The 27795-nt window shown below is 37.7% G+C and overlaps 1 protein-coding gene and 1 pseudogene across 1 annotated transcript in view; one reads left to right on the top strand and one right to left on the bottom strand.

Moving 5' to 3' along the window:
• The window catches only part of ASH1L (ASH1 like histone lysine methyltransferase), a 237333-nt gene that overhangs the window by 85903 nt on the left and 123635 nt on the right, over window positions 1-27795 (top strand). The window contains exons 6-7 of the mRNA XM_024116023.3: window positions 3770-4511; window positions 16271-16450. Coding sequence (XP_023971791.1) covers window positions 3770-4511; window positions 16271-16450 — 922 coding nt within the window. The remainder of the gene's footprint in view (window positions 1-3769; window positions 4512-16270; window positions 16451-27795) is intronic.
• On the bottom strand, window positions 25257-25365 carry LOC112062246 (uncharacterized; annotated as a pseudogene).

A 27795-nucleotide genomic window follows, 5' to 3' on the forward strand; every position in this document is an offset into this window, starting at 1 on the left:
ACACACACACACACACACACACACACACACACACACACACACACTCAACCAGCAAAAGCAAAGAGGCAAGAAAACACATAGTATACAGAGGAACACTGGAACGAATCACAGCAGATGGATTGTCAGAGATGTTGTAAGACAGAAGACAATAAAAATAATGTCTTTAAAATGCTGGAAGGGGAAAAAAAACCTACCAATTTAATATTCTATAACCAGTGAAATACCCTTCAGAAATGAAGGCAAAATAAACATCAGAAAAACAAGCTTAAAGAATTGGTTGCCAGCAGGTTTACAGTAGTAGAAATGTTCTTCAAACAGAAAATCATAGTAGATGGAAACATGGCTCTACCAAAGGAATGAAGAGTTCCAGAAATTTTCAGTAAATAAATGTAAAACACCCTTTTCTTATGTTCTTTTGAGGTTCATGTGGAATTATATCAAGATAACATCATATTCTGGACCATAAAACATCTTAATAAACTTTAAAAGTTTGAAATCATACAGAATATATTTTAAGAACACAATGGAATTGAATTAGAATTCAGTAACACACGATATCTTGACATTCCCCAAGTAAGTGAAAAGTTAACAACACACTTCTAAATAGCCCATAAGTCTAAGAGGAAATCACAGACAAAATTAGAAAATCTTTTAAATTGAATAAAAATGAAAACATAAAAATTTTATGGAGTATAGCTAAGTCTGTGTTGGTAGCTTTACAAAGTTACATTATTAAACACAAAAGATCTAAGCCCAAATTCTCACCTTTAGGAAGCTAAAGACAGTAGAACAAATGAAAGCCAAATTAGATGGAAGAAAAATGATAAATATAAGAGCAAAAATAAACAGAAAACATAGAGAAATCAATGAAAGCTTATACTGGTTTATCGAAAAAAAATTTTTAAAAAGGAGAACTGTAGCTGAAAGGATTAAGAAAAAAGAAATTGAATTAGCAGTATCAGGAATGAAAGAGAGAGGATTGTGCAATTGCTACATACCATAACAGGACAATAAGGGAGCATAATGAACAGTTTTATGCCAATAAATTTGATAAAAAAGAGCACATTCTTTGAAAAACACCAGCTACTAAAACTCAAGAATAAATAGCCTAAAGAGCCCTACATCTGTTTAAGAAATTCAACTTGCAGTTTAAAACCATTCTACAATGAAAACTCAAAGCCCAAATAGCTTAAATCATGACTATTTAAGGAAAAAGTAATACTAAGTATATAAAAACTATTCCAGAAAGTAGGAGCATTTTCCCAACTCATTTTATGAAGGCCAGCATTACCCTGATTCTGAAACCAAGCAACACATTACCAGAAAACTACACACTATTAAGCATGAATGCAAACGGTACAAAATATTATCAGATTGAATCCAGTATGTTGAATGTATAGCATACCATGACCACATGGGTTTATTTCAGGAATGCAAGGTTGGATTAACATTAGAAAATCAATTAGTGTATTTTACAAAATTAACAGTGAGAAAATCATAATCATCTAACTAGGTAAAGAGAAAACATTTGCCAAAATCTAACATCCATTTTTAATTTTTTTAAAAACCTGATTTTTAGAAATAAAAGGCATACAGATAGGAAAGGAAGAAGAAAATAGTATCTGTTTACAGATGATATGATCTATAGAAAAATTCCTAAGAAATCTGTCAAAATTAACCACTGAACCGGGCTTCCCTGGTGAGAATTTCACTTTTATTCCTTTGCACTTAAAACATTGTCAGAAAAAGCACTGGACTAGAAATATATGTATTTAAAGTTTAGTTCTTTATTCAATATTTAGCTGTTGAGTCACTTAACTGGACCTTCATTTTTAAAGAAGTAAGCTCTATTCTTTCTGCTCCTCAGAGAGTGAGAATTGTTTTTTTGACCCACCATGTATTATTAGGGAAACATGGGCCAACTTTGAATTTATTGTGGGTACTGTAATGTACCTTATTAAGGAAACTATCAACTTGCCTCTGAAAGACAAATGCCTATGGTATTGGGCTGGCCAAAAGGTTCATTCGGTTTTTTCTGCAAGATGGCTCTAGTAGCACTTAATTGTCTTTAACTTCATTCAAAACAATTTTGTAGATTGTATGTGACAGTTGTCATACCAGCGTACATTTAAAAAAAGACTTATCAGGACTTCCCTTGTGGCGCAGTAGTTAAGAATCCGCCTGCCAATGCAGGGGACATGGGTTCGATCCCTGGTCCGGGAAGATCCCACATGCCACAGAGCAACTGAACCCATGCGCCGCAACTACTGAGCCTGCGCTCTAGAGCCCGCGAGCCACAACTACTGAGCCTGTGTGCCACAACTACTGAAGCCTGTGTGCCTAAAGCCCGTGCTCTGCAGCAAGAGAAGCCACCGCGATAAGAAACCCACACACCTCAATGAAGAGTAGCCCCCTCTCGCCGCGACTAGAGAAAGACTGCGTGTAGTAACGAAGACCCAACGCAGCCAAAAATAAATAAATTCTTAAAAAAATTTAAAAAGACTCATCAAAATTGGTGAATTTTTGTGTAGCCATTTTAATATTGAAGATGAAAGGAAAAAAGCAACATTTTCCGCATATTATGCTTTATTATTTCGAGAAAGGTAAAAACACAAATGAAATGCAAAAAAAGATTTGTGCAGTGGTTGGAGAAGGTGCTGTGACTGATCAAACGTGTCAGAAATGGTTTGTGAAGTTTCGTGCTGGAGATTTCTCACTGGATGATGCTCCACGGTTGGGTAGACCAGTTGAAGTTGATAGCGATCAAATCGAGACATTAATTGAGAACAGTCAACATTATACCATGTGGGAGATAGCCGCCATACTCAAAATATCTAAATCAAGTGTTGAAAATCATTTGCATCAGCTTGGTTATATGAATTGCTGCGATGTTTGGGTTCCACATAAGTTAAGCGAAAAAAAACCTTCTTGACCGTATTTCCATATGCAAATCTCTACTGAACATAACGAAAGTGTTCCATTTTCAAAACAAATTGTGATGGGTGATGAAAAGTGGATACTGAACAATAATGTGTAATGGAGGAGATCATGGGGCAAGCGAAATGAACCACCAACAACCACATCTAAGGCCGGTCTTCATCCAAAGAAGGTGATGTTGTATATATGGTGGGATTGGAAGGGAGTCCTCTATTATGAACTCCTTCTGGAAAACAAAACGAGTAATTCCAACAAATACTTCTCCCAGTTAGACCAACTGAGAGCAGCAGTTGATGATCCAGAATTAGTCAGCAGAAAACGCATAATCTTCCATCAGGATAATGCAAGACCACATGTTTCTTTGATGACCAGGCAAAAACTGTTACAGCTTGTCTGGGAAGTTCTGATTCATCCTCCATATTCACCAGACATTGCACCTTCGGATTTCCATTTATTTAGGTCTTTACAAAATTCTCTTAATGGAAAAAATTTCTATTCCCTGGAAGGCTGTAAAAGGCACCTGGAACAGTTCTTTGCTCAAAAAGATAAAAAGTTTTGGGAAGATGGAATTATGAAGTTGCCTGAAAAATGGCAGAAGGTAGTGGAACAAAAGGGTGAATACATTGTTCAGTAAAGTTCTTGGTGAAAATGAAAAATGTGTCTTTTATTTTTACTTAAAAACCGAAGGCACTTTTTTGGCCAACCCAATATTATGATATTTAATCTTGCTATGAAAAATAGAGTGGTATTCCTTGTCTTTTATCCTTTGTAAAGTTATTTAAATAACCCGTTGTGTTCAGTTTTTATCATGTGTGATTTGTGTCTTATTTAGTGAATGGAGTTCCGTCTCGAAGTCCAAGATTGGTTTCTTCTGGGGATGACTCTGTGGATAGTCTGCTGCAGCGGTTGGTACAACATGAGGACCAAGAGCCCCTGGAGAAAAATATTGATGCTGTGATTGCATCTGCCTCTGTGCCACCTTCCTCCAGTCCAGTCCATAGCCACAGCAAGGACCGAGCCCTGGGAAAACCAGACAGCCTTCTAGTGCCTGCAGTCCCCAGTGACTCTTGCAGTAGTAACATCTCACTCCTTTCTGAAAAGTTGCCCAGCAGCCATTCCCCTCATCATATCAAGAGAAGTGTAGTAGAAGCTATGCAGCGCCAAGCTCGGAAAATGTGCAATTATGACAAAATCTTGGCCACCAAGAAAAACCTAGACCACGTCAATAAAATTTTAAAAGCCAAAAAACTTCAAAGACAGGCCAGGACAGGGAATAACTTTGTGAAACGCAGACCAGGTCGACCTCGGAAATGTCCCCTCCAGGCTGTGGTATCAATGCAAGCATTCCAAGCTGCCCAATTTGTTGGCCCAGAATTAAATGAAGGTGAAGAAGGAACAGCACTGCACCTTGGCCCTGATACAGTTACAGATGTCATTGAAGCTGTCGTTCAGAGTGTAAACCTGAACTCAGAACATAAAAAGGGATTGAAGAGGAAAAGTTGGCTGTTGGAAGAACAGACCAAGAAAAAGCAGAAGCCATTCCCAGAAGAAGAAGAACAAGAAAATACTAAAAGGTAATTTCTTGTTTAACATTTTGAGTAGAGGAAACTAGCTTATGCACAAATGTAACATATCTGTGCAGCTGAATTGTTCGTTTAATCTAACAACCTTTTACTATGTAAGACCTGTTCTTTTCTGTTCTAAGTGTTCTTACTTATGGCTGTCCAAAATTATAAATAATTAAGAAGCAAGGGGGAATGTAACAATCTAACACAAGGCCCTTACTATACAGATGAGGAAATCAAGACCCAAAGAGATTGTGTGTTTTATCCAGTGTATAAATATGAGTGGAATTATTTTTACTGTCACACTATCTTACCTCCTTTGTGCTCTAAAACTTTTCATCCCTATCATCAAATACATTTTTTAAGTCTTTCTGCGTGTTAGATTTTTTTCTTAATTAATTAAATAATTTATGGCTGCGTTGGGTCTTTGTTGCTGCGCGTGGGCTTTCTTTAGTTGCAGCGAGCGGGGGCTATTCTTTGTTGCAGTGCGTGGCTTCTCATTGTGGTGGCTTCTCGTTGCAGAGCACGGGCACTAGGCGCTCGGGCTTCAGTAGTTGTGGCTTGCGGGCTCTAGAACGCAGACTCAGCAATTGTGGTGCACGGGCTTAGTTGCTCCGCGGCATGTGGGATCTTCCCGGACCAGGGCTCGAACCCGTGTCCCCTGCATTGACAGGCAGATGCTTAATTAGTGCACTACCAGAGAAGCCCCTAGATTGTGTTTTGTTTTGTTTTGTTTTTGCGGTACGCGGGCCTCTCACTGTTGTGGCCTCACCTGTTGCAGAGCACAGGCTCCGGACGTGCAGGCTCAGCAGCCATGGCCCACGGACCTGGCCGCTCTGCGGCATGTGGGATCCTCCCAGACCGGGGCACGAACCCGCGTCTCTTGCATCGGCAGGTGGACTCTCAACCACTGCGCCACCAGGGAAGCCCTAGATTGTTTTTGAATAGTTTCTTTTTTATATTTTTACTTTTCCCCAAAAGGTGTAGGGCAGAAGTCAAAAATCACCCCCCACCCCCACCCCCAAGAAGACCATTTAATCCTTTTGTTATATATCCAACCAGATTCTTTCCCTGAAGGAATATTTGATTTTTATTTTATTTATTTATTTATTTTTTGACCTCTCCATGTGGCATATGGGATCTTAGTTCCCTGACCAGGGATGGAACCCGTGTCCCCTGCTGTGGAAGCACGCAGTCTTAACCACTGGACCACCTCTGTTTATAGAAGTTTTTCGTAGCTCTCTATGCATACATCTATGAAAAAATACTTTTTAAATAGAGAATGTATGGGATTTAAATTTTTTTCCTGAGAATACAGGCTCATAAATAAATCAGTGAAACTAGAAGTTTACTGATTCAGGAGTTAAAGTCTCTTCACATGATCTCATTTCTTCTCAAATCCTATTTTCATGGGTAAGACTGTTAACAATATATTGTGTATCCTTTGATACTTTTCTTATGCATTTACAAATATGTGCATATGCAAAAGTGTTATTTTATATAAGTGGTAACATACATATTATACTTAATTTTGTAACAGTTTTTCTCTTTATATATCTTGGCGATCTTGTCATTTAGTACATATAGAATTACCTTATTGCATGTTAAGAATATATCATAATTTAATTATTCTCCTTCAAAGGGTTACATATTACTTTTTTACATATAGGTCTTAAATCAGCTGAAATTTACTCTTGTGTAAGGTATGAGTTAGTGCTATGTTTATTGCCAGTTATTTATCAAGGTTGTAGATTTGTAAGCATTTTTGTTTTATATGTAGTGTCTATAATTTATATTCCCATTGGATTTTCGTGAAGTTTTGTTTTTTTTTTTGAAAGGGGAAAAAATTTAATTAAGAGATTTAAATTTTTTGAATTTTTAAATGGCGGTCTTACCACTATTAATTGATCGTCATTTCCCTACTTGTTTGAAATGATACCTTTATCATATAATAAATTCTTAAATATCTTTGGGTCTTAGGGTCTTCTTTTATATTTTTATATTCTCTTCCCATCCGTCTGTTTTGTTATCAATCTGTTATTTCTGTTTTAATTACTGAGGCTTTAAAAATATCTACAAAGAGAATGACTTTTGCCTTCGCCATAGTAAGAAAGTGACAATTTGAGACATCTTAACCATTCACTTTAGGAAGGGTCATGTTAAAAATGCGCCTCAGAGAAAAGGCTTTATTTCAGATAAGCTCTTCTGTTCCAGCAAGTTCTAGTAGCATTAGTCAGAAACACTTATTTTCCACAAAATTATATTCTGGAATTTGAGGAGATTATAAAGAGAAAGATACAGTTTCCACCCTCAAGAGATTGTGTAGGTAAGGACATGGCACAGTCAGTTCCCAGAGATAGCAACAGCTTTTCACCTTTCTTGAACTGGAACCTACTGTAGCAGTTGTTATATAGCAGGAGTTTGTTCATTTATTTCTTTATTTTATTTTATTTTTTAAATAAATTTATTTATTTATTTTTGGCTGCGTTGGGTCTTCGTTGCTGCGCACTGTCTTTCTCTACTTGAGGCAATCAGGGGCTACTCTTCGTTGCAGTGCACGGGCTTCTCACTGCAGTGGCTTCTCTTGTTGCGGAGCACGAGCTCCAGGCGTGCAGGCTTCACTAGTTGTGGCACGTGGACTCAGTAGTTGTGGCTCTCAGGCTCTAGAGCACAGCTCAGTATTTGCGGCACACGGGCTTAGTTGCTCCGCAGCATGTGGGATCTTCCTGGACCAGGGCTCGAACCCATGTCACCTGCATTGGCAGGCGGATTCTTAACCACTGCACCACCAGGGAAGTCCGTCTTCATTTATTTCTAAATTAAGTATTTATTGCAAAATTATTTCATGTGCTGAGGGTAAATACAGTTGTAAGCAAATATAGAAATATTCCCTATACTCATGGTTCTTACATTCTAACTATTATGAAGAATTACTTAGGTTTATGAGCTTATATTAGAGGTAATTGACTCAGTTGTTTTGTGGAAGTAATGACTAAGGTAAAATCTGAAGAACAGACTTTATTTGTTATTTAGAGGAGCGACGCCAGAGCATACATTTTAGACTGGTAAGTATGAAAAGGCATGGCAGGTTCAGGGAAATGAAAGAAACGTTTTGCGGCCAAAACACGTTAATTAGAGTAGTATGGTGTCAAATGAGTCTAGAGAAAAGGTGGTAGGGACCTGATCTTGCAGAGGTCCTTGTACACCATGTTAAAGAGTTTGATCACTATTCATTGATTAATAACAAACCAGAATACAAAAGAATATTGTAATGATTATGAGCTGGGTTCTAGACTCAGAAAAACCTGGGTTCAAATCCTAGATCTAAAAGGAAAAAAGAAAAATTTTTTAAACTCATGTAAAAAAATAAAATTACAATTAAAATATTAAAAATATTTAGAACTGAGTAAATACTGTGCTACATATTGAAATTTGTGGGATGTATCTAAAGAGGTACCTAGAGGGAGATTCATAGCCATTAATTCTTATATTATTTTCAAGAATGCTGAAAATTTATGAAGATATTACCAACCAAAACTTGTGTCTGCTCGCCGGTACACAGTAAAGCCAAACTAATGACACCAGGTTGCGGCGAGGGAAAGTGCAGCATTTATTACAGGATGCCAAGCAAGGAGTTCAGGACAGGTAGTGCTTAAAAAGCCCAAATTCCCTGATGGGTTTTAGGAAAACATTTTTATCTTTAATTTCTAAAATTAATCTTTAGTGGAGTATAGTTCTGTACTATGTTGTGTTAGTTTCTGCTGTACAGCAAAATGAATCAGCTATACGTATACATATATCCCCTCTTTTTTGGATTTCCTTCCCATTTAGATCACCACAGAGCACTGAGTAGAGTTCCCTGAGCTATATACAGTAGGTTGTCATTAGTTATCTATTTTATATATGATATTGATAGTGTATATATGTCAATACCAATCTCCCAATTCATCCCACCTCCCTCCTTTCACTCTTGGTATCCATTCATTTGTTCTCTACGTCTTTGTCTCTATTTCTGCTTTGCAAATAAGATCATCTGTACCATTTTTCTAGACTCCACATATGTGCGTTAATATACGATATTTGTTTTTCTCTTTCTGAGTTTACTTCACTCTGTGACAGTCTCTAGGTCCATCCACTTCTCTACAAATGACCCAGTTTTGTTCCTTTTTATGGCTGAGTAGTATTCCATTGTATATATGTACCACATCTTCTTTATCCATTCTTCTGTTGATGGACATTTAGGTTGCTTCCATATCCTGGCTATTGTAAATAGTGCTGCAATGAACTTTGGGGTGCATGTGTCTTTTTCAATTATGGTTGCTGGGTCATATGGTAGTTCTATATATAGTTTTTTAAGGAACCCACCATACTGCTCTCCATAGGTGGCCGTATCAATTTACATTCCCAACATTGCAAGAGGGTTCCCTTTTCTCCACACCCTCTCCAGCATTTATCATTTGTAGATTTTTTTTTTTTTTTTTTTTGCAGTACGCGGGCCTCTCACTGTTGTGGCCTCTCCCGTTGCAGAGCACAGGCTCTGGACTCGCAGGCTCAGCAGCCATGGCTCACGGGCCTAGCCGCTCTGCGGCATGTGGGATCCTCCCAGACCGGGGCACGAACCCACGTCTCTTGCATCAGCAGGTGGACTCTCAACCACTGCACCACCAGGGAAGCCCTGTTTGTAGATTTTTTGATGATGGCCATTCTGACCAGTGTGAGGTGATACCTCATTGTAGTTTTGATTTGCATTTCTGTAATGATTAGTGATGTTGAGCATCCTTTCATGTGTTTGTTGGCCATCTGTATGTCTTCTTTGGAGAAACGTCTATTTAGGTCTTCTGCCCATTTTTTGATTGGGTTGTTTGTTTTTCTCATATTGAGCTGCATGAGCTGTTTGTATAATTTGGAGGTTGATCTTTTGTCACCTGCTTCATTTGCAAATATTTTCTCCCATTCTCACGGCTGTCTTTTCGTCTTGTTTATGGCTTCCTTTGCTGTGCAAAAACTTTTAAGTTTAATTAGGTCCCTTTTGTTCATTTTTGTTTTTATTTTCATTACTCTAGGAAGTGGGTCTAAAAAGATCTTACTGTAATTTATGTCAAAGACTGTTCTGCCTATGTTTTCCTCTAAAAGTTTTATAGTGTCTGCCTTACATTCAGGTCTTTAATCCATTTTGAGTTTATTTTTGTGTATGATGTTAGAGAGTGTTCTAATTTCACTCTTTTACATGTAGCTGTCCAGTTTTCCCAGCACCACTTATTGAAGAGGCTGTCTTTTCTCCATTGTATATTCTTGCCTCCTTTGTCATAGATTAGGTGACCGTAAGTGCATGGGTTTATCTCTGGGCTTAGGAAAGCATTTTTAAAGGCAAGGTGAGGGAGGGGCGTCCCAGGTATACGATCAACTCATGCACAAATCTGCGATTGGTTGATGGTGAGGTAACAGGGTGGTGTCACAGAGGTTAAGAGTATCAATCCTTAGGTGCCAGTAGGTCTGTGTTGCTTATGATCATTAAGTAATTAATTTCTTCCATTTGGTTTTAGCATCTGTAAAGCAACTTCAGGAAATGTGCATCAGATTCTATTATCTAGGTACTTCAGAGAGGAACTAAAGCAGAGGATATAGGGGAGGGGTCTGTCCTGGGAAGACCCCATAGGGTCCTTCTTGGTTGCAAAGAGTCCAATTAAGAAATTCTAAAAACGGTGGGACTTCCCTGGTGGCACAGTGGTTAAGAATCCGCCTGCCAATGAAAGGAACACGTGTTTGAGCCTTGGTCCGGGAAGATTCCGCATGCCGCAGAGCAACTAAGCCCGCGAGCAACAACTACTGAAGCCCATGCGCCTAGAGCCCATGCTCCACAACAAGAGAAGCCACCGCAATGAGCAGCCTGCGCACTGCAATGAAGCATACCCCCCCACACTGCGACTAGGGAAAGCCCGTGTGCAGCAATGAAGACCCATTGCAGGCAAAAATTTTTAATAAATTTATTTTAAAAAGAAAAGAAATTAGAAAAATGAGAATAATCCCCAAAATGTAAAGGACAGAGATAAAACGTATACATTAAATTAACAAAATAAAGCTAAGGTACAGTAGAGAGAATCACTGAAGACCAAAGTTAGTAATACTATTGATAACAAATAAAATATACAAACTTCTGGTAAGATTGATCAGTAAAGGAAGAGAAAGGGAATAATAATGTTAGGAACTAAAAAGGAAATAAGCTATATATGAGAGATTAAAATGTGACTACTATAAGAACTTTATGCCCAACAAATTGTAAAACTCGGTTGAAATGTATGTGCTGTATTCCTAGGAAAAATATCTACTTGGAAAGAAATACCCTTTGTGCTTCTGTAATGTAAATTGAATCTACGTCTTGCCACACGAAAGCACCAGGACCAGGTTTAAGAGGGTTCTGTCTCTCTTTAAAAAGATCATTTCAGTCTCATTAAAACTCTTTAGAGAATATGAAGGGAGTTTGAAGAGGAATACACATACAGAAAGTATATAAACAGAAGTAACCAGTTTAAAAAAATTTTTTTAAATAAATTTATTTATTTATTTTTGGCAGCATTGGGTCTTCGTTGCTGTGCGCGGCCTTTATCTCGTGGTGGGTGCGCGTGTTTCTCATTGCGGTGGCTTCTCTTGTTGCCGGAGCACAGGCTTAGTTGCTCCGCAGCATGTGGGATCTTCCCGGGCCAGGGCTTGAACCCATGTCCCCTGTATTGGCAGGCAGATTCTTAACCACTGTGCCACCAGGGAAGCCCTTAACTTTGTAAGCCCTTTACATTTTGGGGCTTATAAAGTTAACACCCATGTAGATACAGAACACGTGAACATATAGAACATTGGTAGCATCCCATGTTCTTTCCCAGTCATACACCACTTCCTTGCCAGTAGCTATTATCAATCTCCTGACTTTTACCTTTTTTCATACCATTTAAGTATTCAATGTAGACAATATAGTTTAGTTTATCCTTCCTGAACTTCACTGAAATGGAATTATACAGGACATATGCTTTTGTGCCTCACCTTTTTTGCTCAGCATATAAATGTAAAACCAACTCTGTTGTTGCATGTTGCTGTAGTTATCTCCTTTTTGTTATTTTATAGTTATCCATTGTTTGTATGTAATAGTTTTTATTTTTAAAAATTTTTTTTGAAGTATAGTTGATTTACAATTGTGTTAATTTCTGCTGTACAGCAAAGTGACTCAGTTATACATATATATATTCTTTTTCATTTTCTTTTCTATTTATGGTTTATCCCAGGATATTGAATATAGTTCCCTGTGCTATACAGTAGGACCTTGTTTATCCATCCTATATTTACTAGTTTGCACTTGCTAATCCCAAACTCCCAATCCTTTCCTTCCCCACCTCTCCTCCCCCTTGGCAACCACAAGTCTGTTCTCTATGTCTGTGAGTCTGTTTCTGTTTTGTAGATAGGTTCATTTGTGTCATATTTTAGATTCCACATGTAAGTGATATCATATGGTATTTGTCTTTCTCTTTCTGACTTACTTCGATGAGTATGATAATCTCTAGATCCATCCATGTTGATGCAGATATAGAGTTTTTCTGTTTTACTGTTGGGTTATTTTCATTTTGACACTGTTACCCAAAAATGCTGCTCTTAACATTCCTCTAATGTTCACTGGTGGATATGGATGCGAATTCCTCTAGGGTATATACTTAGGAATGGAATCACTGAATGAAACGATGGATTTGCCCCAAGACTTAATTTGAAGCTATGGTATATTGAGCTAGCATGGAACTGAATGTAGAATTGGATAAGAGAAACGGATCCATACATGCAAGCTTGCTATATGATGGAGGTGACACTACATATCAATAAGGAAATAAAATTATATTCAATAAATGGTGCCCCAGAAGTTGATATTGCATAGGAATGGGAATGAAATTGGATTCTGTCTTAATCCATGTATAAAAATCGGTTCCCAGTTGGTTAAATAAATATATAAGTGTAAAAAGCAAACCTTCAAACTTTTAAAGGCTAATACAGAGGAGGAAAACTTTATGACCTTGTTTCTCAGAAAGGAGTTCATAAACAAGATATCAAAAGCAGTAAGCATACAGGTAAAGATTGATATACTGCATTATTATTAAAACTAAGAATTTCCGTCTATCAAACATCATCCGAATAAATGTATGAAGACTTGCTACAAACTCGGAGAAGAAATTTATAAGATATAATTTATACATTTTTGGTATCCAGAGTATGTAACCAAAAAAGTATTTCAAAACAACCCAGTATGATCCAGCAATTACCTTTCACATAGCTTAGGAAAACTCCTGCCCAGTGATCACCAGAAAGCATTTTTTGGAAAGGTAGTAGCAAGATTGATTATAATATATAGAAACTGGAAATATCCCAGATTAACAGGAAAAGGAATAAGTATATTGTAGTTTTTTGTACAATGGAATATGATATGGTAATAAAAATTAATGAATTATAACTGACATGTAATGATAATGAATGAGTCTTAGAGACAAGATTAAGTGAAAGAAACAAGACCCTAAAAATGATACACTAACTGATTTTGTTTTTATAAAGCAAAAAAAAAAGCCACCAAAAAAGTAGATAAATATATCATAAGCCATATTTTATTTTATTTATTTATTTTTTTATCTTTTTTGGCTGCGCCGCGTGGCTTGCGAGATCTTAGTTCCCTGACCAGGGATTGAACCTGGGCCATGGCAGTGAAAGTGCTGAGTCCTAACCACTGGACTGCCAGGGAATTCCCATAAAGCCATATTTTAAAATACCTTACCTCTTCTTCTTTCTCTTTTCTTTCCTGAAGAATTCAATCTTAAAGCCATTTGGTAGGTATCTGTATGGGATGTGGAAACCATGGTGAACCTGAGCTGGGTGTTGGAGGCTTAATGAGGTGAAGAGTTCAGTTATGGGGTGAGGGTGAGGGAATATTAACCCCACCTACAGTGTCAGAGCCCGAGTGAGATAAGAAGGATGCTCTTGTAATGAGAGTGCACAGTGTGGGATATTAGGGACCAGCAAGGTTAGGAAGTGTCCATCTCAGATCTCTTTAATAGGAATTTTAAAAATTCTATGAGTAGGCATTTGCATTTTCTTTATAAGCCCTCAAGGTGATTCTGATATATATGGTCTATAGACAGAACTTGGAGAAACATGGCACTTGAAGAGTTTATATATGTAGAATATATACATACACATATAAGCAGGAAAGCAGAAAACATTTTTGATTGTAGGAGGAAGGAACATAAGGTAAGGCACAGAAAAAATGAATTTGGCTATAAGGAGAATAGGAAAAAAAATAATAAAATATGAAACCAATCCATCCATCTCATAACCAAGTAAGATTTATCCCTGTTATACAAAACTTGTTCAGCATTTGAAAATCAGTTAATGTAATCCATCACATTAACAGGCTAAAGAAGAAATATCACATGATCATATCAGTAAATGCAGAAAATTTTTTGACAAAAATCTAACACAGGGGCTTCCCTGGTGGCACAGTGGTTGAGAATCTGCCTGCCAATGCAAGGGATACAGGTTCGAGCCCTGGTCTGGGAAGATCCCACATGCCGCGGAGCAACTGGGCCCGTGAGCCACAACTACTGAGCCTGCGCATCTGGAGCCTGTGCTCCGGAACAAGAGAGGCCGTGACAGTGAGAGACCTGCGCACCACGATGAAAAATGGCCCCCGCTTGCCACAACTAGAGAAAGCCCTCGCACAGAAACGAAGACCCAACACAGTCAAAAATAAATAAATTAATTAATTAATTAATTTTTAAAAATCTAACACATGTTCATGATAAAGAGCTAGCAATCTAGGAATAAAAAGAAACTACCTCAACCTACTAAAAGCTGTATGTAAAAAACCCGCAGCTGACAACTTCAGTGGTGAAAGACAGAGGTTTTCCACTATTATCAGAAACTAGGAAAGGATGCCCACTTTTGCCGCTTCAGTTCAATTTTGTATTGAAATTCCTAACCAGAGCAGTTAGGCAAGAAAAAGAAAAGCCTGTGTTTATGGGGTGGAAGACTTAAGATATCAGTACTACCCAAAGTGATCTACAGATTCAGTGCAATCCCTATTAAAATCCCAGTGATGTTTTCTGTGAAATAGAAAAATCCATCCTAAAATTCATGAGGAATCTCAAAGGATTCCAAATAGCCAAAACAATCTTGAAGAAAAAGAACAAAATTGGAGGACTCACACTTCTATATTTTTTTCTTTTTATTGTCCTTTTGCACTAGCTACAACCTTTGACTCTGACGTTGAATTTAAGTTATGAGAGCAGACATTTGTCTTATCATTGATATTAGGGAAACTATTCAGTCTTTCACTATTAAGTATGAGGCAAAAAGAAAATCTAGGAAATTCCCTGATATGTCATTGCTTAGGTCCCAAGGTACCTAGCCAATCTGTGTGCTTATGTTTATTTTATATATAATTTCAAGGGTTTTTAGTTGTACTTATTAATGGGAGGATAGGTAGAAGTGTCTATTCCATCTTTGCCTGGAACTATATTCACCTTAATTTTTAAAGATGTTTTTGATTGATTTAGAATTCTCTTTTGACAGGCTCCTCCCCTCCCCTTCCTTTTAGCACTTACAGATGTCTTTTCATTGCCTTCTGGCTTGCATTATTTCAGACATGAAATCTGCATTCATTCTTATTTTTGTACTCCTGTATAGACTGTATTTTTTCTCTGGCTCTTTTTATTTTCTTCATCAGTAGTTTTCAGAAAGTTTATTATGATATGCCATACTTGATTTTTTTTTTAGTTTATATTGCTTCTGGTTTGTTTAGCTTCTTGGAACTTTGGGTTTATACTTTTTATCAAATTTAGAAAAATTTTGGTCATTGCTCTTTTTTTTCATTTTGAATTTTTTAATACTGTAAATGTCACATTATTGTGTGTATGTTTTTTGTTCTTTTCTATATGTTCGATTTTATTTGGGTAGGCAGTTAAGTTACTTGTGGATTGGTTTGGATTCTTTTGAAGATAGTTTTTAAGCTTTATTAGAGCTGGCTTTTATTCCAGAGATAGTTGAGCCCTACAAAAATGGATAATGTTACCCTCTGGGATCTCTATTGAATGCCCACAGTGTTGGGCAGTGTCTTTCACTCTCTCTAGTGGAATCTGAGTATCTGTCATCATGTGGGAGCTCTGGAAATTGTTTAGGTTATAATACTCTGGTGCTTCTTTGTCCAGCCTTATGGAATTTCACCTTGCACATACACAAACCTTAGTATTTAGCGATGTACTGAAGGAGACCCTTACACAGATTTCTAGAGTTATTTTTCTCCATAGCTTTCTCCACTCCAGTACTCTGCCTCACAGATTCTAACCACCTCAGCCTCTCCATATTCTGATCTCTCTTTTCAACTCATTAAGTTGGCCATTCTCTGCTTTGGTTCTTCTCCCTCCACCTCAGTCCTTCTTGTAAAGGCAAAGTGGTTATAGGAATCATCTCTTTCTATTTTATTTCCAATTTTCTCAGGGATCACAGTGCTACAGTCACTGTTGTCCAGTGTCTGATAATTGTTTCATAAACTTACGCCAGGTTTATTGTACTTTGCCATGTTTCTATTAGTTTCTGTCAGGAGGACAAATCTGGTATCTGTTACTCCAGCATGACCAGATGAGGAAGTCCACATGTCTCTTTTTATAATTGCTCTGATGTTTTTTTTAATAGATAATTATTTGTAGGAAAAAAATTTCACCGTAAAATTATCTTTAAACTTCTCTTTCTAGCTTTACTGAAGCAGCAGTTGAGATTCCCAGTCCTCCTGAAACCCCAGCCAAACCTCCCGAACCTGAAAGTACCTTGCAGCCTGTGCTTTCTCTCATCCCAAGAGAAAAGAAGGCCCCACGTCCCCCAAAGAAGAAGTATCAGAAAGCAGGGCTGTATTCTGATGTTTACAAAACTACAGAGTAAGTAGTGGTACCTATCAGCTGACATCCTTTAAAGACCTGTCATTCTTCCATGTTTTAAATAATACTTTGACTATCAAAAAAACACAAAAAACAATACAAATGTAATATACACAAATACAGATCTCATCACAAACACCTCAGTGTTCACTGTACTCATGATATGTTGTTTGGGGCTAATTATTTTCCCTGATCTTTATCTTCTCTCTGCCTTTCTAGATTATATTTCTGTAGTTTGGATTCTAATGATGCCTGTTTTGTTAATTGAAAATAAGAAAAGGGACACTCTGCTTGTATCTAAAATGATCTTGATGGTTTTCTACATTCATTCCTCATTTGTTAAATGCTGTGTTCCAAACTATTTGCCAGATGAGTAAAATACTTCTTATTTTTAAGAACTTCATATTCCCTTGGGAAAGTTCAGCTTGATAAGTCCTCTGATGGAAACATTTTAAAACCCCAGAGAGCTATCAACTCACTATATCATTCAGTAAGAAGTAATTCACAGAGTATAGTTGAGTTAGGTTTTGGACATTCAGCAGTAGTTTGCAAGATGGAGAAGGGCATTCCAGTTAGGGTAGCATGTACCAAGGCACATACTAGGATGCAAAGACTTTTCATATATTAGAACAACTCAGAAGTTCACTTTTTCTGAAATGTAGTGGTGTTGTGGAAAATAAGCATTGTGTAATAGGGACCGTGGACTTTACTGACTCTTAAGATATTTATCCCACTAAGCTATAGGAAATTTAAAATACTGTTTTTAGAAAAGGAAGTGCAAAGTGCAATTTTGTGTTTTAAGATAACTGGCAACAGAGTGGAAAATGAATGAGAGAAGGTACTAATGGCAGAAATTCACAGTATCTATCAAAAGGTCATGAGGAATTCTTGAATTTAGGCAAGAAAAGAATGAAATTGAAAGAGGAACAGTTACATTTTAGAGATACATCTGCGTTGGTATGGTTAAAGTGATCAACATATAAACCACAACACTTTATTTTGCATTGAAAAGATCTTTCATTAATTTGCCACTGAGGTAGGTATCACATAAACTCTTTGTACTCCATTTCTGCTTCTTGGGTCATGAAAATATTTTATTAGTTAGGCTTAGTTTCAGCTGCCAATGATAGGAAATCCTCTCAAATAACCAAGACTTTTTAAAGATAAACATTTAGGGCTTCCCTGGTGGCGCAGTGGTTGGGAGTCTGCCTGTCGATGCAGGGGACACGGGTTCGTGCCCCGGTCCGGGAGGATCCCACATGCCACCGAGCGGCTGGGCCCGTGAGCCATGGCCGCTGAGCCTGCGCGTCCGGAGCCTGTGCTCCGCAACGGGAGAGGCCACAACAGTGAGAGGCCTGCGTACCACACACACACACACACACACACACACACACACACACACACACACACACACACACACAAAACGATAAACATTTATTTTCCTTTAATTTAAAAAAAGTTGTGAAGTACACAGTTCAGAGTTAACATGGTATCTTCACAGTGTCTTCAGGGACCTAGACTCCTTTTTTTCTGTTCTTCCATTTGAACACTAAGCTTGCGTTCCTATGGTTACCTTTTGTTCCAACATAACTGCCATAAGGTCTTCATTACAAAGAGGATAAAAGAGGAAAAGGGAGTAAAAAACAAGTATTGTACCTTCTTTGTAAGGAAGCATTATGGAGTGAATGTGTTCCCCTGAAATTTCATATATTGAACCCCTAATCCCCAGTGTGATGATATTTGGAGATGGGGCCTTTGGGAAGTATTGAATAATTATAGGTTATTTGGGTGGAGCCCTCCTGAATGAGATTAACATCCTTATAAAGAGAGACACAGAGAGAGATGATTTCTCTCTCTACCATGTGAGTGTACAACAAGAAAGCAGTATCTGCAAGCCAGGAAGAGGGCTCTCACTTAGAACCCAACCCTGATCTTGGACTTCCCAGCCTCCCGAACAGTGAGAAATAAAATTTTGTTACTTAGACCACCAAGTCTATGGTAATTAATTATAGCAGCTAATCTGACTAAGAAAGGAAACTTCAAAACCTCATTTACAGTTACTGACTGAAACATAGTCGTGTAACCATACTTCAGCCACAGGGAAGGCTGAGAAATAATGGTCATTATTCCAGGTGACAATGCCTGAAAAAAAATTAACATTGTCACTACAAATGAGAAATGAAAATACATTTTGGGAAGATCTAATACAGTTATGATTTTAAAGGAATGTTTTTGCTGAATAGAAAAGCAGGTATAAAGTTCTCTGCTAAAAACTATATTTCAAGTTTTGGTTTTTGTTTTTGGGGTGTTTTTTTTTTTTTATTTGGTTATGCCGGGTCTTAGTTGCGGCATGTGGGTTCTTCCTTGCCAAGTGCGGGATCTTTGTTGCGGCATGTGGGATCTAGTTCCCTGACCAGCATTCGAACCCGTGCTCCCTGCATTGGGAGTGTAGAGTCTTAGCCACTGGACCACCAGGGAACTCACTGTAGTTAAAGTTTTACTTCTACTTTTTGACTAATGTACTTCTTCTGGATTAAATTCCTACAAATGAGAGATTAATAATAAAATCAGACTGTGCCTCAGAAGATCAGTATCATCAACTACATTAGTGTTTTAAAATGTCTCTAGTCAGATAAAAGTCTTTCACTCTGAAAAGGACCTTGTTTATGTTAGAACTAGCTCTTCATCTCATAGAAACAAATAAGAAGAAAATGGTTTATTTTGGAATATTTTTTAAAACATAGATCAAATAATACACGTGTGCATTCTTAAAAACTGTGAAGCCAATATATTTTTGTGGACTGGCTGTTTTTTGTTGGTAGCAATTGGGGTGGGGATTGTTTGTTTTGTTTTTTAAATTAATAAACAATTATTCAGAGCAGTTTTAGGTTCACAACAAAATTGTTGGAAAGTATAAAGATTTTGCATATACCCCCTGTCCTTATTCATGCACAACATCCCCTACTATGGACATCCTGCACCACAGTGGTACCTTTATTACAATCAATGAACCTGTATTGACACAGTATCACCCAAAGTTCATAGTAGGCATTAGGGTTCACTCTTGGTGCTGTGCATTCTATGGGTTTTGGTAAATGTATAATGACATGTATCTACCACAGTAGTGTCACAGAATAGTTTCATTGCCCTAAAAGTCCTCCATGCTAGGGAAATTTGTTTTTTGGGTCACAGAATGGTACAAAGACATTGCAAGTTTACTCTTTTTTATATAAATCATTATAGGTTTTAAAAAACTGTTAGGGGAATGTGTGATTCAGTTAAAATTGGATCAAGATTAGACTCCAGTATCAGTATGGGAAATTAATTAGATGAGGAAATATTAGAAGTTAGAAGACCAGTTAGGAAGCAGGACACTTGTGGTTTTCCAGGATAGAAGTCATGTTGTGAGCTGAGGTGATAGCTAAGGTGGCTGGATGTTGGAAAGGGTGGACTCTTGAACATTTTTTACATTAAAATTGAAATGAATTAAAGACTGATTGGATGGTAGGGAGTAAAGGATTGGGCTAGAGTCAGTGATGATCCTGATGTTTTGTTTTGTATTCCTGGGTGTATGATGATGTCATTAACTAATATACCAGATAAAAATGGTACAGCCAGTACTCCTTGGTTTAAGAAAACCTCTATTACTATATACATGTATATAGGCACCAAAGAATGTCTTAGTACTATAGTCATCAAACTATTAACCTGTGTATTAGTTTTCTATGCCTGCTGTAATAAATTATTTAAGTTGGCTTAAAGCAAGTCAAATTTATTTTATAGTCGAAATCAATCTCTCTAGGCTAAAATCAAGGTGTTAGCATAGCTGTGTTCCTTCTGGAGGCTCTAGGGTAGAATTCTTTTTCTTGCCTTTCCAGAATCAAGAGGCTACTTGCATTCCTTGGCTTGGGGCCCCTTCTGTCTTCAGAACCAGCAGTGACAAGTTGAATCCTCACATCGAATCACTTCAACGTTGGTTCTGTTTTCACTTTTTGTTTTTCCACTGACTGCCTCATTTTTGTTCCTCTTCCACTTATAAGGACCCTTGTGATTAAGTTGGGCCCAGCCAGATAATCCAGAATAATCTCCCTATCTCAGAATGAACAGATTAGAAACCTTAATTTCTTCTACATATTCCCAGCTTCTGGGGATTTTGATTTGGGGAGGGGGTTGCATATTACTGTGCCTGCTATACCCTTCTAGGTTATAGGATTTGGAATAGGGTAATGAGGTTTTTACTTCTTATTTTCTATGTGTCTTTATTGTGTGAAGTTATAATAATGCTATATTCCTTTTGGGATTTAAATTTTATCTAATAGGAGTTTTAAAGAATATGAAATATCAGATATAAATCAGGTGAATTGGAGAGTGAACTTCAGGCTTTAGAGTATACATTATGGTGAATAGCAAAATACCGAAAAATTAACACTACTTTGAAGGGAGCTTTTAGTTCTATGTTTGTGGGAGAAGGTTTCTACTTTTAGTACTCCTAAAAGTACTGCCACTGTCGTGTAACGTTTGGGGCAGATTACTTAGTTTCTCTGGGAGTGGTAGGAATGAAGCTTGGTGTATAAAGTGAAGCTGTTGAACTACATAGTTCATATCTTAAGATTATCCTGGCTCTCAGATACAGTGACTTCTAAGTTTTTTAAAATAAGAAACTCTCCTCATATACTTCCTTTGATTTATAGGCTACTTCTTTTTTTTTCCGGTATGCGGGCGTCTCACTGTTGTGGCCTCTCCCATTGCGGAGCGCAGGCTCCGGACGCACAGGCTCAGCGGCCATGGCTCACGGGCCCAGCCGCTCCGCGGCATGTGGGATCTTCCCGGACCGGGGCACGAACCCGTGTCCCCTGCATCGGCAGGCGGATTCTCAACCACTGCGCCACCAGGGAAGCCCTATAGGCTACTTTTGAGCACTAAATCTATTACAGGAAATGGGATAACTGTAATTTTCAAGCTTACAGAATATTGCTTGTTTGCATGGGAATTATATATGTAAAATGTAGATGTATTATATATTATATAACACTATATTATTATTTATATTACATGTATAACACATAATGTTTACACTTAGCTGTCATTTCCTCAAAATAGTATGTATCTTTGGAAATAAAATGAAAGCATGGTGCCATCTTACATTTGATATATTATTTAAATTTTCAGAATGCTTTCATATTAAATCTGTGGGAAATGGTAAAGTAAGGGTTACTATCTACTATTTAAGAAATTGACACAGAAAAGTTAAGGAACTTACTAAGTTTATAAAATTTATCATCAAAATCATTACTGGAGTTTTGAACACTTAGACATCTCACCACTCGTTTTACCACTGAATCATGCTGCTTGTCAGAAACTGAGGCTCAAAGGGTAGTGGATTAAAATTTCTTTGTTATAGATAATCTAGTGGTTAAGGTTGGATTAAACACCAGAATATGGTTAATTTTCCCCTGAAATATTTTAGGAACATTCTAGGTTCTAAATTCAGTTTAAATATAGGAGTGTGGACTGGATGAATGCTGAACCTCACACCATTCCTTGTATGAAGTAGTTTTGAATTTTTATTTGTTAGTTAATAAACTCTTATTTTTTAGAGCAGTTTTAGGCAAAGTGGAGCAGAAAGTTCAGGGATTCCCATATGTCCCTTGTCCCCATCCACACTCAGCCTCCCTCATTTCAGCTAGACCTAACCCTTTATTTGACAGATGAGAAAACTGAAGCTAATAAAAGGTTAAATGACTTGCTCAAGTCACACAGATCATTTTTAGCAAAACAAGGTGAAAATTTCAGTTTATCTGCTTTTATCTCAGTCACTAAGAAAATGATGAAAATAACTTGAGTGAAGTATTTATTTATTGCAGTATAATTAACATACAAAATTATAGTGGCTTCAGATGTACAACATAATGATTAGGTATTTGTGAATATTGCAAAATAATCACCACAATAAGTCTAGTTAAACTATGTCACTATGCATAGTTACAAAACTTTTTTTCTTGTGATGATAACTTTTGCAGTATACTCTCTTAGCAACTTTCATATATGCAGTACAGTATTATTAACTACAGTTACCATGCTGTATATTATATTACCATGACTTACTTCTTTTATAACTGGAAGTTTGTAGCTTTTGACTCCATTCACCCATTTTGTACCTCTTGCCTCTGGCGACCACCAGTCTGTTCTCTGTATCTGTGAGCTTGGTTGCTGGTGTGTGCGTGTGTGTGTGTGTGTGTGTGTGCGTGAGTGTGAGTGAGTGGGGGGGGGTGTTTGTTTGTTTGTTCTTTGCTTTTTGTAGTGTGGGTGAGGGGGGGGGGGTGTTTGTTTGTTTGTTCTTTGCTTTTTGTTTATTTGTTTAATATTTACTTATTTATTTTTGGCTGCATCGGGTCTTAGTTGCAACATGAGGGATCTTCGTTGAGGCATGCAGGATCTTTCGTTGCAGCATGTGGGCTCTTCATTGCGGCATGCAGGCTTCTCTCTAGTTGTGGCACGTGGGCTTAGTTACCCCACGGCATGTGGGATCTTAGTTCCCTGACCAGGGATCGAACCTGCATATCCTGCATCGGAAGACAGATTCTTAACCACTGGACCACCAGGGAAGTCCCTCATTTGTTTGTTCCACATACAGGTGAGATCATTCTGTATTTGTCTTTCTCTGTCTGACTTACTTCACTTAGCGTAATGCCCTCAAGGTCCGTCTATATTCTCACAAATGGCAAGATTTCATTCTTTGTATGACTGAATAATAGTCCATTGTGTATTTGTGTATGTGTGTTTGTGTGTATATACTTGCATATATAGTATTTTCTTTATCCATTCATTTCTCAATGGACACTTAGGTTGTTTCCCTATCTTGGCTATTGTAAATAACACTGCAGTAAACATGAAGGTGCAGATATCTTTTGAAGATAGTATTTTTCTTTTCTTCAGATAAATATCCAGAAGTGGAATTGTTAGATCGTATGGTAGTTCTAGTTTTAATTTTTGGGGAACCTCCATAGTGCTTTCCATAGTGGCTGTGCCAATTTACATCCCCACCAGCAGTGCCCACAAGGGTTCCCTTTTCTCCAAGCCTCACCAACACTTATTTGTCTTTTTGATAACAACCATGCTGACAGGTGTGAGGTGATAGCTCATTGTGGTTTTGATTCACATTTGCCTGGTAATTAGTGATATTGAACATATTTTCATGTACCTGTTGGTCTTCTGTATGTCTTCTTTGGAAAAGTGTCTATTTAGAGCATCTGCCCATTTTTTAATCAGATTGTTTGGGTTTTTGGCTCTTGAGTTGTATGAGTCCTTTATAAATTTTGGATATTAACCCCTTGTCAGATGTAATTTGCAGATATTTTCTCCCGTTAAGTAAGTTTCCTTTTCGTTTTGTTGATGGTTTCCTGTGCTGTGCAGAAGCTTTTTAGTTTGCTTATCTTTGCTTTTGATGCCTTTGCTTTTGGTATCATATCCAAAAAAATCATTGCCAGGACCAATGTCCAGAGTAACATTTTTTAAAACAAGAGTAGCTTCATGTTTTAAATTTTTTAATTAATTAACTATATTGTGGTTAAATATACATGGCATAAAATTTACTATTTTAATCATTTTAAGTGCACCATTCGGTAGCATTAAGTACATTACATTGTTGTGCAGACATCACCACTGTCCACCTTTTTTGTCATCTCAAACTGAATTGTTTTGTTTCTAAAGTATGAATTCTGGTATCGCATCCTCGCTACCCAGGTGTGATGATATATGTAAAACCACTGGCATACAATAGGCACTCAGAGTAAATCTTAGTTGTTTCTTCTGCGTCTCACTCTCCGAAAGAGTTGTTTCCTGTCTCCTAAAAGGTGTTTCCTATCCTCTTTTTTTTAATAAATAGTTTTATTGAGATGTAATTCACATATCATACAGTTAACCTATTTCAGGTGTACAAGTCAATAGTTTTTGGTATATTACATTATTAATTTTTTAAATTGTAAAATACTTATAAAATTTGCCATTTTAGCTTTTTTTTTTTTTTTTTTTTTTTTGCTGTACGCGGGCCTCTCACTGCTGTGGCCTCTCCCGTTGTGGAGCACAGGCTCCGGACGTGCAGGCTCAGCGGCCATGGCTCACAGGCCCAGCCGCTCTGCGGCATGTGGGATCTTCCTGGACCGGGGCACGAACCCATGTCCGCTGCATTGGCAGGCAGACTCTCAACCACTGCGCCACCAGGGAAGCCCCCATTTTAGCTATTTTTAAAGTTACACTTCAGTGGCGTTAATTATATTCACAGTGTTGTACAACATTTACCACTGTCTATTTCCAAAATTTTTTCATTACCTCAAATAGAAACTCTATAATAATTAAGCAAAAACTCCCCACTCCTTCTAAAACTCTCCACAGCACATAATAAGGTCTAATGTACTTTCAGTCTCTATAATTTGCCTCTTCTGGGTACCCCATGTAAATGAAAGCATACACAGTATTTGTGTTTTTTGGTCTGGATTATTTTATTTAACATCTCTTTAACTTTCATTCATGCTGTAGCATGTATCAGAACTTCATTCCTTTTTCTGGCTGAGTAATATTCCATTGTATGTACATAGCACATTTTGTTCCTCTCTTAATGGGCACTTTGGTTGTTTCTGCCTTTGGGTATTGTGAACAATGCTGCGGTGAATATTGGCATACATTTATCTGTTTAGGTTCCTGTTTTCAGTCCTTTGTGTATAAACTTACGGGTGAAATAGCTAGACCATATGGTAATTCTACATTTAGCTTTTATTTATTTATTTATTTATTTTTATTTCTTTTGTTTATCCCCACAAGGCCTCAAAAAATTGTAGCAGCAGTCATGCCTTTCCCTCCCCAGATGAATCTTTAGTAAAAGGCAAAAGATTCATTAGATTATGAAGAGAAGCATGAGTATACATTTAGCTTTTAAAAGAACCACCAAACATTTCCACAGTGGCTGTACCACTGAGTGCTCATTGTACAGTTAGTTACTGATTTGGGATCTTTCTTCTCTTTTAATTTATGTGTTTTCACATAAAAATTTTCCTCTGGGCTTCCCTGGTGGCACAGTGGTTGAGAGTCCGCCTGCGGATGCAGGGGACACGGGTTCGTGCCCCGGTCCGGGAAGCTCCGACATGCCGTGGAGCGGCTGGCCCCGTGAGCCATGGCCGCTGAGCCTGCGCGTCTGGAGCCTGTGCTCCGCAACGGGAGAGGCCACAACAGTGAGAGGCCTGCATACCGCAAAAAAAAAAAAAAAAAGAGGAGTAGAGTATGTTGTTTAATTTCCACACATAAGTGAATTTTTCAGTTTTCCTTCATGTCTAGTTTCATTCCTTTGTGATCAGAAAAGATATTCTGTATGGTTTCAATCCTTTTTAATTTATTAACTTCTTTTGTAGCCTAACATATGGTCTATCCTAAAGAATGTTCCATGTGCACTTGAGAAAACTATGTAATCTGCTGTTGTTGGGTAGAATGTTGTTTCTATTTCTGTTAGATCTGATTGGTTTATAATGTTCTAATACTTATTGATCTTCTGTGTGGTTGTTTTGCCAACTATTATTGTACAACTGTCTATTTCTCTCTTAAATTCTGTCAGTGTTTCCTTCATATATTTTGGGTCCTCTGATGTTTGGTGAATATTTTTTTATAATTGTTATAGCTTTATGGTGAATGGACTGTCTTGTCAGTTTTTAATGTTTGTCTCTTATAACAGTTTTTTACTTAAAGTCTCTTTTTCTGATATTAGTATACTCTCCTTATCTCTCTTTTGGTTACTATTTACATGGAATATCTTTTTCCGTCCTTTCATGTTCATCCAGTTCCCATCTTTGGATCTAAAGTGAATCTCTTGTAGACAGCATGTATGTAGTTAGATCATGTTTTGTATTAATTTTGCTCCTCTCTACCTTTTGATTGGAAAGTCTCATCTATTTACATTTATAGTAATTACTAATAAGAAAGGATTTATGCCTGCCATTTAGTTTTCCATGTGTGTTATAGCTTTTCGTCCCTCATTTCCTCCTTACTGCCTTCTTTTGTACTTAGCTGATCTTCTTGTAGTTACCTGTTTGATTCCCTTCTCATTCCCTTTTGTGTATATTCTATAGCTATTTTATCTGTGGTTACCATGGAGATTACATATAACTTCCTAAAGATATAACTCTGTAATTTTTTTTTTTTTTTTTTTTTTTTTGTGGTACGCGGGCCTCTCACTGTTATAGCCTCTCCCGTTGCAGAGCACAGGCTCCGGACACGCAGGCCCAGCGGCCATGGCTCACAGGCCCAGCCGCTCTGCGGCATGTGGGATCCTCCCGGACCGGGGCACGAACCTGTGTCCCCTGCATTGGCAGACGGACTCTCAACCACTGCACCACCAGGGAAGCCCTAACTCTGTAATTTGAATTGATACCAGCTTACCTTCAGTCACATACAAAAATGCTATTCCTGTAAAGCTCCATGCCTTCCTTTTATATTATTGATATTACAAATTACATCTTTTTTCATTTTGTGCCCTAAAACATACATTTATAATTATTTTTTATGCATTTGTCTTTTTAAAAATTTTTTTATTTTTGGCTGCGTTGGGTCTTCATTGCTGCGTGCAGGCTTTCTCTAGTTGTGGTGAGTGGGGGCTATTCTTCATTGTGGTGCACATGCTTCTCATTGCGCTGGCTTCTCTTGTTGCAGAGCACAGGCTCTAGGCGCATGGGCTTCAGTAGTTGTGGCACGCAGGCTCAGTAGTTGTGGCGCATGGGCTTTGTTGCTCCGCAGCATGTGGGATCTTCCCAGACTGGGAATCGAACCTGTGTCCTCTGCAATGGCAGGCGGATTCTTAACCACTGTGCCACCAGGGAAGTTACTGCATTTGTCTTTTAAATCCTGTTTTCTATACTCTTTTCTCTGCAGTCACCCATCATGATCAAACTAAGAGCCTCTTGCCTGTTTTTTTCCTAGAAAAAAATAAAAGTCTTTTTGTTTTGTTTTGTTTTTTGGCCCCATGGCATGTGGGATTTTAATTCCCCGACCAGGGATTGAACCCATGGCCCCCGCAGTGGAAGCGCAGAGTCTTAACCACTGGGCCTCCAGGGAAGTCCCAAAAGTGATTTTTTAATAATAATAAAAAATAAAGATTGCATTAACTGAGATGATTAAAGAACTTTCCACATGTGATTTGGCTCCTAATGTGGAGTAGAACATATCAGGCCATCACTGTATATTGTCAGGAATTATAAATCATGATTTATGAAAGTTCAGTGAAAGTTCAGTTTGCCACTTAGAAATGGAGAAGCATTGGGAGGGAATCCATAACCACATTTACATTCCGTTCTGTTTTTTATAGA

The sequence above is a fragment of the Physeter macrocephalus genome, chromosome 4 (assembly GCF_002837175.3).
Source record: "Physeter macrocephalus isolate SW-GA chromosome 4, ASM283717v5, whole genome shotgun sequence".
NCBI classification, from domain to species: Eukaryota; Metazoa; Chordata; class Mammalia; order Artiodactyla; family Physeteridae; genus Physeter; species Physeter macrocephalus.